The sequence below is a fragment of the Amblyomma americanum genome, chromosome 2 (assembly GCF_052857255.1).
Source record: "Amblyomma americanum isolate KBUSLIRL-KWMA chromosome 2, ASM5285725v1, whole genome shotgun sequence".
Lineage (NCBI taxonomy): Eukaryota > Metazoa > Arthropoda > Arachnida > Ixodida > Ixodidae > Amblyomma > Amblyomma americanum.
This window is the reverse complement of record NC_135498.1, coordinates 30032897-30048167: the sequence shown is the minus strand read 5'-3', so window position 1 is coordinate 30048167 and position 15271 is coordinate 30032897. Positions and strand designations below refer to the sequence as shown.

The window sequence follows — 15271 nt, the reverse complement described above, 5'->3', positions numbered from 1 at the left end:
AGCGCCTCTTCTTTTTTGCCTCGCCGCCCCAGCGATGTGCGCAACGGCATCGACATCAGCCGCGAGTCGTGCATGTACCGAATGGATGTACCCTTCTGCAGGCGCTAGGTTTCCACTCAGGTCAGCCGACAGAGGGCGGAGCGACCGACAGCGAGGGGAATGAGCAAGAAGCCTTTCCCAAGGCCAGGGCGGTCGAAACAACTAAACGCCGCCTTGAAAATTGGAATAGGCTCAAGTGATGGGTGGTGGTGACGACATGGCGGGACAGACTCCGTCGTAGCGTCCCAAAAAAGTTGGCTAGGACTTCAGTGCAAGGTCTGCCCGTTATAAAGGGATAAGCACCAAGATCTAATCCAATCCAATCCATGCATGGTGCGGTGGCGCGAAGCATCTGCAGCGTGGGTCAAGATGGCCCGAAGTGTGATTAGTTTATTCATTTAGTTATGTATTTATTTATTCAAAACACCTACAGCGCCCCCACTGGGGCATTGTTGTAGGGGGAGGCAGGCCCGTGCACTTTCTTTCTTCCTGTTAGAACAGCAGCAGCAGCACTCAGGAACTGCGGTGCCGCAGCAGTTTTAACAGGCCCGCGTTCTACGGAGCGCTGATATAAAACGGATAGCGGATATTTCCGTGGCATTAGAGACGAAGAAGTGGGACCACTTCTCTGTCGTCTTTCCATCTGCATCTTTACCAAAGGCGGACAGTTCCATCTTACTACAGCAGCGCGAAAGGCATGAGTGTAGCAGTATTTTCGCGTTGTTGTGGCACTGATTTTTTTTAAATCTGCCTACGCTTGTGAGCCAATCCAACACCTTATGCAAGGGAATATACTTTTGCTAGCTTGCTTGGTGCTGTCGCAGTTTGTAATATTTGTTTTGGTATGATCACCATACCTGACTACATTGTCGTTGCGAGTTGAGCAGCTGGTGTCTTGGTGTTGCGTGGCACGCTCTTTCCTTATTGACATGACAGCTTTAAGGAGCTCGTGTCGCAAAAAAATCCAGCCTCATCGTCGGCGTAGTCGTCGTTGACCGTGAGTGAAAAATTCACAAAGAAAAATCCCCGGAGAAGCAACCTATAGGAGGCAGGTGGGCCACCTAGGTCACGTCAACTTGTGGCGTCATCACAGCCTGTCCACCGGATTGTGAGCAAATTGCGCACCATGGCAGGTGGCAGTTAAAAAATGGTTGGTCGCTACAGCTACTTGCTCAGCAAGAGTAACCTGGGTCGCACAGGGCCCACCGGTGGCAGCTCCTGCCATCGCAGGACAGTTGCGCATTGCTTAACTGGTGCGGCACTGCGCCAGGAGTGCTATGAAAACTCCCAGGTATCTATGAATGTTAAGTAGAGAATGACCAATTCCGCATATATGGGCATTAACCCATTAAGCTATCGTTTCATACCCGGAAGGCGGAACTTGAGTGGCGCCTCCAATTTTTATTTCTATACCGCAGCTTTCTGAACGGGCGTGGCCATTTCCACCCGGAAATTAAATGTTTACCTTATCCCTGGCACCACCATCGCGTTCATGTGAAACCACTCCGCTATGTAAACATGTGTCAGCGGGCTGCTAGAAGCCATTAGAAGAGGCACCTGTGGTTGGACACTACGTAGCACTATGAAGACCGGTCACCAGATTCTCGGCGATAAAGTAAACACGTGGCGATGCTGCGGAGTTTTGGCGCTAGAGGCACTTCAGCGATGGAAACTCGGTACCAAATACTCGAGTAATCACTTCGAAGTCAAACCACTCCCCCCCCCCCCCCCAAAAAAAAAAAATCATGTTAGTGCAAGAGGCTACTGTTTTTTCTTCAGCAAATGGGGTATGATCCTGCATAGCTGAGTGCCTGGCGTCCAGGCAGTGAACTGCAGTCTACACAAACGCATCTTAAAGAAAAAATACTTGTGGAGAATTTACTTTGTCCCCCCAAAAAGACCGACACCGATGTTAATAATGACGGCTTGACATTACATTAACCTGTCTCACTTCATTTCCGGAATACAGGAGCTCGCCTTCAGTATATGTAGTTCCTTTTTAGCCGCTACCCATGCACTGAAATAGAATAAAGAACGTTCTAAAGGCAGCGGCTACAAGCACCTCACCGATTTTCTCTAAGCTTTTCAGCACTGGTGGTCAATTATTCAATCAATCAATTAAGCGATCAATTGATCAATCAATCAATCTTTATTTCAACATCGTGATGTTAAAGGACACACTGAAAAAGTCAAGAGAAGGTTTGACGAGAGGAATGTGCCCCCTGTACGAGGCGTCAGCGGTTGGTTTAAGTGTACATCCGGGGTAAGAACGGCTGCTGCTTTTAATGGTCCTCTTGTGCCCATAAATCCAGGTGGGCACCAAAATGGCCGCCCTCAATGGCGTTACGAGGCAGTGATCGTTGCGTCGCTATGCGTGGACTAGCTTATAGTTTGCCCCGAAAACAACGACGATCATCACGGGCTGAAGCGAATCAGGGTCAAGTTCCCTGTCAAAGGTTGCGTAGCTAACAATGCATCAAAACAACATCCACGCAGAGACGATAAGCAAACACTGTGTGAGACAACGAAAGAAAATTGATTGTTGGGGATAACTTCACAAACCTGCTGTTTTCTGGGCGCTGAGAAAAAAAAAACACGAAATGGACGCAAACGCGCTGCCATTGCCCTGGCTGGCGTGGAGGAAGAAGCTTCTTGTCGCGCGTGGCCGAGAGCGTGGAGGCCGGTTCGCCCGCACGTTCGGAGGAGGCCGAACATTGCTGCCCGCCCAGAGTCCGACCCGCCGAAACCGCCGCCGATTTGGACGCCTTCCCTTCGCATGGTGAGCGCGAAACGACCGACTCGTCGCCAAGCGCGTGGCCCGTCTTCGCGAAACCCGCTCAGCCGTCGTAGTTGCCCCTCCCCCCCCCCGGCCTTCCCAACCCCGCCCTTCGCTGCCGGCAACAGCCGCGGCAGCCGTAGGCGTCAGAGCCTTGTCGGCGAGCTGACCGCACAGCTCTTGAATCGCGCCAGTGGACGAAATCTGCTTGGACATCGCTGAATGTTTTTTTTTTCTCAAACTGGTTCGTTCAGACGCCGCCGCTGAATACTGGCGGGTGCCGGAGCAGCTAGTTGCCATGCAAGGCAAAGCGGGTGCCGGCCTGCTTCAGTCTCGGCCACGTCTTCTAAGCTTTAAGTGGCGTCCGTATAAACTTTTCCATCGGGCAAGGGAGCTGTTGAAACGCCTCCTCTCCGGGCTCTTACGTTCCGCTGCCGCTTTCACATTGCGCAATAGTCCAGCGAGCAGTATGGCGGCGCACAGGGCGTCCTTATTAGAAAGGTCTATTTGCTGACCAGCTGTGCTGCGTGGCTCATGTCACCGCCGGAGGTAACGGGAATGGTGCGCAGAGCTTCAAGTTTCGTAGCAGTCATTGCGCCGGGTTCGCAACTTTAAAATTTATAGGAGTTCTCGCAATAGGCTTAATTACCCAAAGTGCTCTTGGCTCATCTATTTCGGTCACATGCTTCTCATTTAGGTAAAGGTCTAGTTTCGGGTCATGCTTCGATTTTACACTCTGGAGGAAATAATCGGCGAACAAGGAATGAGGACAAAATAACACGCAGAGATGACGACATCGCACTGATTTCTTCGCGACGTTCTTATCCGCCAGAATGGATTACCACCGACTAGCCCAGATTATCGTTCTCGCACAGTTGTGCAAGGCGAGAAATGTGCCTTTTGCTTGACGAGTGCCCGCGATGTTCAGCGGTTCGCCAAAGCTTCTAGTTCGCAGTGAAAGTTTAGGCTATTTAGCAGCCTCGTCCGTTTTGTAACGCCGCTGCAGGAGGGGTTGCACTTCCTGGACGGGACTTTTATTAGGATAAACTGTATCAGTGTCGTAGTATGTCGTGACAAAAAATCTCGTGTTTGCCTGGTCTCCGGCGAGAATTTTGCAATGAGCCACTTAGGCCATGTGAGCCGAAGAGGGAATTGGATTGGATAGGAGTGGCCGCTCCTGAGGACGGGTGTGTCTTCTTGAGGGGGCCGGGGAGGGGGGGAGGGGGGCAGGTCATGCGATTTTGAGCTTCTGCAACACTGCTTATTATGTGTTTCGAATAATGGGTGCGGCCGATAAAAATGTCATTGATGGTCATATCAACCACAGGAAATTCGCACTGAGTGCTGTGGGGTTGGGGGGGGGGGGGGGGGGGGGTGCAGAGATTTTATAGTTTTCTGTGTCGAAGCATGGAGGCGAGTCTAACAGTTTTTTCTTTTAATAAGCAAAGCTGATGTTGCCTGGTGTCCGGTGTTTGTCCGTTAGGGAGAAATAAGACTTTCGGACCTTTCGTCCTGCCCCCATGCGAAACGTTGAAGTTGGGGTTATGCTACGTAACACCCCCATGAATGCCATCTGCGGTCATGTACAAGACCATATCTCAACCACGTGACTACAGACTGCACGTCCTCGACAGCGTCCTCCCTCATGACTACCTCAAAACCCAAGCCCACTAGGGCAACGTATTCAGATAGCCGATGAACGAGGGAGTTTTCAGTTTCCACGTACGACGCAGACAGCGTAAAAAATATTTGCATCCGTGTTTTTCCCATCAAGAAGACAATACACATACACCGAAAGCCGACGCTACACCTGCCCATGCTTGGACCTCATTTCGACGATGTAAGATATATAAAGCTAGAAGCTGTTTCTCACGCGCGATTTTTCTCTCGCCTCGTTCTGACAGGACGAGACGGGCTGCGTCCGTATGAGGAGTTTGGTATCGAAATGCGCCAAATCCGCCTTGACAGAGACCAAGGAAGTCGCGGAAGATTTTAATTCGCAGCAACGCATTGTCAGCTTTAACTTAACATTTTTCGCAGTGCTAATTGCTTAGCCTATTTATTTTCATAATTTTCAAAGGAAAGGTCTATGGGCGAACTTGAAATTACAGCTGGTCATTTCGAGCGAGCACACGCACAAAAAAAAGCTGCCCATATAGACTTAAGCGTGACCGAACCTGCCACATATTGCGATCACATTGCCTTGGAGTTCATACAGCTCGTAGTCTCGGCCCACGTGAACAATACACATTGTTCTATCATGAGACCACGCACATAGCTCCGTTGTACCACTCTTTACAAGAAATGCACTTGACATAAGCGCGTTTTAAGAGGCTTTTTATTCTACAGGGCGTTAGTTAATTTTTAATGTAGCATTTTGAAGGGAACCTGAAGGACTCGTAGAACTAGACAAGCCGCAGTGGTCCGAACGTACCGTATCAAAATCCAAAAGAGTTAACCATTTTCGTAGATTTCATTTGTAGAAGCAGCATAATTGCCAATTAAAACTGTCGACAGAGAGCGTATACTGGCTTGGTGACGTCAGTGCCGGTATTTCCTCGCTTCTGCACCTCCGCCAGCCGTGTTAGCTCCTGTGTGTCCGCCATGCAACCCAGCCCATGATCAGCTGCGGATGACTCAGTTTTTTTTTCTTGTTTCTAAGCCTGTGTTACTAAAATTACTTGGCGGAATGGGACTGCAAGCGGTGCGTGTCCGAGGGAAATGGCGGGCACATTATGCCAGCCTTCCGCGTAGCATCGCTGTACAAACACCGGCTACCACGACAGCGCCTTATTTCACTACTTACAATGAGAGAAGCTTGCAGCGAGTTTGGTTGCTTCTTCTAAAATGCGGACGATTTCACTCCTGAGGGAGTAAAAATGTAAACGCTCCGCCATCGTACACGACGTCACTATTGGGACCTTTCCCGGAGCTCTGCACTGCGGAGAAGCCTGAACGCCTATGCAGCTTCATTCGGCAATTACGTCACCATTTCAAATGCCAACACAAAAAGACTTCGCAGTCTTTACTTGCAAGTTTCGCACATTCGAATCTTTTAAGCTCGTCGAATTCTTAATGTTACTGACCTTTCTCAATACTATTAAAGAATAGAAAGTAAAAGGTATTTCTTAATCTGACATGCAGTGGTCAGGCACCAGTCTCACCTGAGAGTAGGAGGCGTGTCACAGGCGTACCAAGATGCCTGAAGAAGAGGATGATGACGATGCCAAGAAGGGGAAGAAGAAAGGGGGGGTCCAAGGGGAAAAAAGGCTCCAAGGGCAAGAAAGGATCCAAGGGCAAGAAAGGTTCCAAAGGCAAGAAAGGTTCCAAGGGAAAGAAAGGTTCCAAGGGCAAGAAAGGCTCCAAGGACAAGAAGGATTCAAAGAAGGGTTCCAAGAAGGGCTCAAAGAAGGGCTCCAAGAAAGGTTCTGCGAAGGGGTCTCCGAAGGGATCCCCGAAGAAGAAAGGATCCCCGTCCCCAAAGAAGGGAGCAGGATCGAAAGGTGGCTCTCCCGAACGGGAGTCTTCACCCGCACCGGGAACACCAAAGTCACCGTCGCCTACACAACCTCCGGCCGGACCCGTGCTGTCGGTCGACTGGTCCAGAAGGTGAGTCGAACCTTTTTTGACTCATCGCTAGCATTGTACCTCAGAAAATCACTTTACTAAGCTATTTTTTATAAACAATTACCTCAGCGATTCGCTAATTTGTTGGTTGTCTTATTAATTGGACATTGTGGTTACTCGTCTATTGTAGCTTTCGACTCGGCGATAAAACCAGCAAAGAGGGCACAGACAACCGTAAAGGACTGGCGATCAAAAATCTCTGAATTTACTTGTTATGGAAGTCAATTCCGCATATTCCAGCCATTCTTCAATCAATAGACTAATCGGCTGACAACTTTATTGGCTCGCTCGCTCACCTATTTACATTCATTCAGTCAGTCAGTCAGTCAGTCAGTCAGTCAGTCAGTCAGTCAGTCAGTCAGTCAGTCAGTCAGTCAGTCAGTCAGTCAGTGGGTTAGTCAGTCATTCAGTTAGTGGGTTAGTCAGTCAGTCAGTCAGTCAGTCAGTCAGTCAGTCAGTCAGTCAGTCAGTCAGTCAGTCAGTCAGGTCAGCCAGTCAGTCAGGTCAGTCTGGTCAGTCAGGTCAGTCTGGTCAGTCTGGTCAGTCAGGTCAGTCAGGTTAGGTCGGTCGGTCGGTCGGTCGGTCGGTCAGTCAGTCAGTCAGTCAGGTCAGTAAGTCAGGTCAGCCAGTCGACGCACGATCGATGGCTGACACACGAAGCGCCGTATTCTGTAAACTTCAGTTTCTAGTTAAAAGTTCAGTTTCTAGTTGTTTCTAGTTAAAAGAAATTCAGCCAACGTTTTCAGAAAGAAAAACCGGTCCCAGAAAAGCTTATCTTCTTCGATGCGTTTTGGTCCCCATGTATATTTTCTCAGGCAATAAAAAAAATTGAACAGAGGGTTGAAGAAAGACGTAAGACGGGTGCTTGCAAGATGAGTCTTTCTAATTGCGTTCAGTTGCGAACAGCAGGGTTTCCGCAACCTGGGGGAGTCGCCCTAAAGTCGCGAAACGTCTCTATAAAATCTCAGTGTACTTGAATCTTAACAGAAACTCACAATTCGTGATTGGACACAGAGAGCGTGTGTGCGCTTGTACAGGAGAGTCCGTGGAGAGGTACTGACCAGCAGCATTGCTAAATGCTTTCTCGCAAAGATGTCTTCGTGTTTTGAGTTTCGCATATACTTCAAAATGTATAGAAACACACACAAAAGAAAACAACTTGAGAACACCTCACACGCTTGCACGCAAGCGCCGCTTTTCTGCGCTTACTTAGGCGCGAGGAGATTTTCTATAACGTGCAGGCATGGAAAATGCTTCCAGCCAACTCGGGTATTATTCATTCGTAGGTGCCAGTAACCTGAGCTTACAGCAAATGAGCTCTCCTCAACTGTTCACAATTAACTCAGCGGTACTTCTGATGAGGCTGAACGCGTCAAACGCGCGCCTATTCTACAGGAGGCGGCCATTTGAAGATGCATTCCACCACCAGCAGGGTTTCTACGGCGATGCCATGTCTCCTAGCCAGGAGCAGTTCCTCGTGAACGTGCAGTACTTCGACAACGCCCCACCCCCGCCCAGCTACTACGACTACGGGGCGGCGGCGCCCATGATGATGGCCGCGCCGCAGGCCATGCAGATGCAGCCCGCCACGGTCATGATGGCGGCGCCCATGGCCGGAGACATGCGGCCCATGAGGAGCGGCACCGTCATCTCGTCCACCGAGCGCGAGTACTTTGAGGTGAGCAGGCTGTGTGTAGAACAGCACGCAGCGATCCGATTTCCCCATGCATGAGTTTATGTGTAATGGTTTTATGGCGGAGTCCACAAGCACCACTTTCAATTTTTGCGCACTCCTCCACATCGGCCGTGTGTGGTCTAGGGAATAGAAGCCACCTTGCTATGTCGTATTCACACGGGGCCAGTGAGAACCTAGCGTGGCGCTTAAAGCTTAAGGACATGTATCGTCATGATAATGATGATGACGCATCGTAGTTATGCCCACTGTGCAGCTAGATCCCACTGTAACGTTGGCGCACTACTGGCTTTTAATGCATCCAACTGGATTCATAGCCTTGGGTTCTCCTTGATTGAGCGAGGCGTAGAGCGCCGCCACTTAATACTTTGCATGACAGTGCTCGCAATGAGATATTATACGGAGTCAGAAAAAAGTTGCTCGGCTTTCTCTCTGGGTTATTCTCGACGCCGCTTCCCCGACTAGTGGCGACGCTCAGCATCGTTGCTTGAGCCTGCTGAAGAAGGGGGGGGGGGGGGGGGGGGGGGGGGGGGGGGGGGCTTGCATGGTTGGGGTTGGAAGGACACTGTGCAGATCGCGGGCTCTTGCCTGCGTCCTCTCCTGCCCGCCTAGCCTTAGTTCGTCGGTTTCGTTCATCGCGCTTTAGTATGCATGCGGTGTAAACGCGTTGTGCCCTTTCCCCCTTAGAAACTTTCTCCCTTAATACAGGCAGCGCTTAGGGGAGCAATTGGCGGGTCTCCTTGCAAGACCAACAGCGCCTGGCTGTTCGCTGGAAGCATTTAAATTATTTTCAGAAATAGGCTTTTTCAGATAAAATGACAACTTCTTCGCTATAGTAGCGACGGCATTGGCAGACGTCGTGAAAAGTGCTAGATGAGTTGACGGTTAGGGTAAAACAAAAATTTGCTAATTACTTTTTCAAGTTTAGCAGTTCGGGGTTTGGTTACAATTAGACAATTGCAGTGGGCCATCAGGGCCATCGATATCGACTGCTACACTGTAATTGCCTTTGGCGCTATGGGGCGAGAAAATTCGATTGTCCAGACGCATGTGACACGCATCTGGCAGCCGCAAAGCGCACGTAGCCACGCCCACATCTTCCTTCTCGCTCAAGCGGTACGTCGCATCCGAACACCTCGGCCACGCGGAAAGAGTGAAAGGTGTGTGATGCATCCGCTCCGAACCACGTCACCTCCTGGGCGTGGCTACGTACACCTGCCCGCACTGTAATGCAATTCGCACGGTAGTATGGCTAGTGACGGGGCTCGTGTAAGCAGCCGGTTGCTGGCACTGAAATTTTGTAACGCCTACAATACCGGACAATTGGGCACTGCGGGGGTTTGTAGTTCGAACCACTAGATCGAACGACCAAAAAAAAAAAAAAGACTCGCAAAAGCAGTGACGCGCCTTTTATACACTTCGTGCGGTTCGCCTTCGCGGTTAGTAATTTGCCCGCAAAATGTGAAATATAGCTGAAAACGTAGACTGCGTTATTAACCTATGCTTGGCAATTGAGGTTTTACGAAGCGAACATAATGCGACGGTGGGCAAGGAACAATTACAAAAATTGTGGCTCGGGCGCCCCTGTAAAGCGTGCTTTTTCTGTTCAACAGGTGTGTACTGCAAAAAAGACAACTTTAAAAATGCTTTCAAGGTAAAGTGGTTTTCTCACGTGCGCGCTTCTCAGCAAGTGGCGTTATTGGACATCAGTAGAACGACGATCAACACGTGTGCTACTGCTTCACAAGTGCACGCAGTGCTGTGATGGGTACCATGTTAGCATACTCCGCTCAATAAAACACACGAACTGTCACTATGCTGTACTGAGTGAAGGGAAGCTCGACGCTAGACAGGGCGGAACAAAAAGATTTAGAGACGAGACGACCGCTACTAACAACAGCGAAGTTTAATGCATATAACATGCCGCAATCAAAAATTGCGCGCCTGCGCACAGCGACACGCTTGCAGAAAAAAAAAGGCATCATGATTAAAACAAAAAAAAACTGTAGGGGACACTTAAGCCCCTCCTTAAGGTTATGACGCGATAACTTAATGGTTAAGCAATGTGTCACTGCCTCGCAATAGTAGGCGCTGCCATCGGTCGACCTTGTGCGACACAGGTTGTTCTTCCCAAGTTACGAATAATTAAACTGCCACATGCCGTGGTGGTCAGTTTACTCACAACCCGCGATACATTAGTGGTGCGTGGGTGGTCTTCTTCTATCGACCTCAGCCTATAGTAAGTAAATGTACTCACAATCCGGTGGGCAGGTTGTGATGACGCCACAAGGTTACTCACGTGACCTAGCTGGCCAACCTACCTCCTAGGTTGCTTCTCTGGGGATTCTGTAGCGAGAGCTACACTACGCTAGCACTTCAAGCCTTCAGCGTGGCACCCCTTGAGCTGCGTGGCGGCACCGTGGCTGGTCACGTGGTTGGTCACGTGGTTGGTCACGTGGTTGGTCACGTGGTGCGGAGCAGCTATCAGCGGCGCGCCGGTGAAACCTAGTGGGGGGGGGGGGGGCAAACTTCGATTCTACCCAAAAACGAAGGACCATCACTGTGCCTCATAATATTAACTTTAGTGCGGGAACAATGCAAGAGTTCTGCGAAATTGTTGCACAGTATAAAATAGAGCGCAACGCATTAATTTCATCCGCTTAAATTTTTATGATAGACATTGTCTGCACTCATTTTATAACTGCTATCGCTACGATCGTTAGTGATGTAGGGATAGAATTTCGAAAAAAAAATCAAGACAATTGAAAGAGATTCTAAATCATTTTTTTTCCTCTGTCAGTGGAGTGTAAACTTTCATCAGCCAGTCCAACTTCACTTTTAATTCCGAATAAAAAGTCTTACCCAGATCGGTTCGGCGGTAGTTCGAGGAAATCACGTCTCATCTATCTGAATATTTAGGCTCTAACTGAGGTTAGCAAAGCCCTTCTCGTTTTGAACAGCTCCATTTTCATCGTACCAACCACTGTGGCTCACTACCTATGACGCCGCGCTCTTCACTGGGTCGCTGCGGCCGCATTTTGATGAAGTCCAAACGCAAATGTGCCCGTATACATTGAAATGGCTACGTGTTAAGGAACCCAATTTGTCTAAATTCATCCAAACCCCTCCGCAAAGGCTTTTCTCAGCGCCTCTTTCCGCAATGGCCCGACCCTGCAGGTCGAGGAGCGGCGCGAGAAGAAGAGGGGCTCCATGGGTGCGGCGGGTGGCGGCGCTGCGGGCGGGGCCGCCCTCGGGATGGCGTCTTCGTCGCAGGGTCTCGTGGCCAGTGGCAGCGCGGTGCCGGCAGCCGCGGGCCTCATCGGGGGCGCGGGCCTGGTGGGTGCAATGCCGCTGCTGGACGTCAGCGACCAGGAGCTCTCTTCCATCGAGAGGGACATGCGCAAGATGTACCACGACCGGTACCCCAGGTGCGTTTTCTGCCGGTGTTGTCTGGCGTTAGTTATGCTCCCAACTGTACCTCAACTCAGAAAGCGAACAGTCTTTTTTTCTCCTTTTCTATCACAGCCTAGAACACTTTCTTCTTCTTTCTTTTCTGCAGTGAGGAGACGACGCTGACCTTGTTTCCAGAGCGATCCCTCATCATCATACTCGTCATCATCTTCATCTTTGTCGTCATCATCGTCGTCCTTGCGGTCACCGGAAGCGGAATCAGTGAGTTTCACATGATATGGGCCTCACTGGTAGAGAGCGCACAGTTGGGCTAATTGGTTTCGAGCATTCGCCCTGCACAGGACACGACAGGCGCTATACACCAAAGGGTCTTTCTCAAGTAACGTCCTGTGACATGCTCATGACTGCTTCGTCCACCATTCAAGGCAATCATTGCAGGACGTTTTCCTGCAAAACGGCTGACGAATTAACCTTGCACGTGTTCTTTCTTCGATGCGAATTTTTCTCTACCGATGACGGGACGGACTGCGGGGCAATAATTCCGTACAGTGCTAGCATCATCTGTGTCCGCCCACATCCGCACGTGGGACCCAATGCACCGGCCTGAAGCAAGAATACGCGGTCTGGTTCTCCCCTTACAAAAATGATCTATAGACAGTCTACAGACTTCTTATGAACCCGTATTTCCGTCCTATATATATATATATATATATATATATATATATATATATATATATATATATATATATATATATATATATATATATATATATATATATATATATATATATATATATATATTTCTTTGTGTCTATTCGTAGTCGATAGACTGTCTGTAGACAACAGTCTACTAAAAGCGTATGGCCATAAATCTATAGATTGTCTATAGACTATCTATGTGATCTGTATTGCCTGTAGACTATACTCTAGAGTTTGTCTATAGAGAGTCTATAGATTTATACACAGAAGTTTGTGGAGAGTCTTTGGACTGTCTAAAAAATTTAATAAGGGTCTATCCTGGCTACGCACTGCGTGGAAGGCAGGCGTGTCCACAGATTGGCCACGCGCACTCTTAGTGGCTAGACGAAGCCAGCACTGTTCTGAACTATTCCTTGACGTAAGCCCAAGAGGCTGTTGTGAAGGGGTCTATAATGGTCACACCGCGTCGCATTCCTTCTCCGCAGGGCAAATCTGTAATTACGACTGGCGGCCGCTAGACGGGCGCGCTACCGAAAAAATGCCTGTTCAGTTAGCGCTTGTCTCGTTTTTATAGGTTTATCCTCTCTTAAACCGTGTCTTCGAACGGGCTTACTGGTCTGCCGACGCTCTTGCGAAACGTAATAGTTTCTCGCTTGTGATTTGCCTTGACTTAATCCAATCATACTCTCGGTGTGTTCTTAGAGCCTGTCGTCTGGGCTAGGGTTTCGTCACATCGCGTGGCGACTGCTTCGACGCATCTGCAGTGTAAGGCTTCGTTAAAGATGTTCAAGATACGTTACATCCGCAGCGGGGATGTAGTAGTGGTGAGGAATTCACGTCTAGAACGTGGGGAGCACTGCATGCACGAGCCTGCCTGCTTTCTTCACTGAATTCAAGCGTTCGTCTGTTTATTGCTAAGCTTTTACCGACGTACCAGTGGTCTCCCATATCGATCCTATGACCACGTGTATGTAATTGGGTTCTTAAAGATTTCTTGTAACTTGTACAAACACTATCCTTCGGGTAAACTCCTCAATAATAAGATAAGCTTGAAAACGGGAAATTCTTCATGCTTGTGTGTGCGTGTTTTTTTAAGAAACACAAGTTTTCTGCTGTGATCTCAGTAGCTAACATGACTTATGAAATATCCAGTGAAGCAGCGAGTGTTCATTATATTATCAGCGAAAAGAATCCAACACTGTATCTGTGTGGCCGAGATAATTACCTGCATGCGTTTGCAACCAAATGAAACCATATCTCAGGCTTATGAGGGCGAATGGACCTGTTCAGTGGAGGAGACGCCAAGCGGTTTGATTTTCACTCAGCTTTTTTCCGTTTCTGTGTCGCTTTATCGACCAGTTGATGCTGTTAGTGCAGTAGTATTGAGAACCACACGTCCGTGCTATAGAAGCTCAACCACCTGTTATTGTTGTCACTTTTGCAAGCCGTACAAAAAAAAACACTGTGCCGTTCGTGCGCGCCCTGACGAGTTCGCTTCCAATTCTCTTGCAGAACCAATGGGCCCCGGAATGACAACGTCAGTGGCGAGCATCTCGCCTGGGATCCCAGGCACAGTATCATTTCTAAATCTTACAGAAGCATGAGCCCTATCACAAAGAAACAATAAACTCGGATTTGTTGAACCGCGACCAAGCTAGCCTGCGCTTGATGCTGCGTCGTTCCGCGGACAAGCGGCTATATACATGGTGCTTCGCGATTGTAGCGCGTCACGGACACCCGCCTGCATTCCGAGATCGCTATGTGATATGAAAGTATGCAACATACTGCAGTGGCTCGCTATGGGACAAAAGACGCTTTTTTTCAGCCATCAGGGCCGTGTAATTTATTATTAATTTCAAGAGGTCGCTAAATACTGGATGCTTGTTACGGAGCACGTCATAAACAAGGATTTCCTAAGTCTTCATTTAACTCTAAAATAATTGTTAGTTAAGCTACACCGGGTTGTTCTAATTTATTCGCCATGTAAACGCTAATCTCATCTTCGGTTAGTGCTTGAGACATTTTTTATCGATATTTGGGTTAGCGCTGTGGTCTGGTTTTACAAAAAGCGCACACAATCGCGACGACCCACAAAATTTGCGAAACTGGCGTTCCACGTGTTACCATACGTGTGCTGCGATGAATGGTAGCCCTTCTTTGCTGCCTTGTGTAGAGACCGCAGTGGCATCACTAATGTTTTGGAGTCAAGCGATGCACATCTCGTCATGGTTATGTGCCGTCACATTGGACCTCGGCCTCTAGATAGTTCGCGGAAAAAAAAAGCGTTACACAATAATCGTGTCAATAATTATTTAACATTCATTTTGCATGCGGCCAGTGCTGGCGTTTCTCTGGTCATAGAAAGAGAAAGCAAATCAATGAAAAAACGGATAGCACAAAAAGCCAATGTCATGAACACTGGAGCTCATGCTGAAGACCCAGGTCGCAGGAGTGACGCTTTCTGTTATTCCTGGGACCTGTGTCGTAGTCCCAAGGTTTATGCGATCGACCGGGCACGTTAGTACTACGTTTGTTTCTAAAACATCGTTCTCAAATGTAACTTTAAAAAATCCCAACTGGAGCATTCTGAAGCGCTCATCAGAACGCTCCTCGGGCACCTTGTTCATTATTGTGACATGAGCAGCTCTTGAGTTACATGATTGTCTAGCCCTGAGAGCCGCAACGAACTGTCTTTAAAGTTCATTGCACATTTGAAAAAGGCGTGCACATGATTGGAACAAGGTTGCATAGAAGCCGAAACGCAAAGCATCATTTCGTCGGCGTCAGGCCGGCGTCTCGTCACTGGGCTGGAAAAGCCGTCTAAGCACGAGATGCGCGAGAACCCACGTTCGTCCAGCGCCACAATGCATTTCCAGAGGGCGAGAACTTTGGCCTAACCATCCTAATGAGCGTCCAATGGCCTGAAGCTAACAAAGTGCGTTAACACTGTGACATGAGGCATGTGTCATCGATGTTGGCCGGTGTCATGTCCTAACACCACGGATAACGAAAAGGTGAAGCTTTCT

The 15271-nt window shown here is 48.9% G+C and overlaps 1 protein-coding gene across 1 annotated transcript in view; it reads left to right on the top strand.

Annotated features, from left to right (window-relative positions):
- Positions 1-2685: 2685 nt before the first annotated feature.
- The window catches only part of LOC144118432 (membrane metallo-endopeptidase-like 1), a 39053-nt gene continuing 26467 nt past the window's right edge, over positions 2686-15271 (top strand). Inside the window, exons 1-6 of the mRNA XM_077651370.1 lie at positions 2686-2818; positions 5960-6424; positions 7838-8120; positions 11313-11563; positions 11695-11807; positions 13758-13814. Coding sequence (XP_077507496.1) covers positions 6030-6424; positions 7838-8120; positions 11313-11563; positions 11695-11807; positions 13758-13814 — 1099 coding nt within the window. The 5' untranslated portion in view covers positions 2686-2818; positions 5960-6029. The remainder of the gene's footprint in view (positions 2819-5959; positions 6425-7837; positions 8121-11312; positions 11564-11694; positions 11808-13757; positions 13815-15271) is intronic.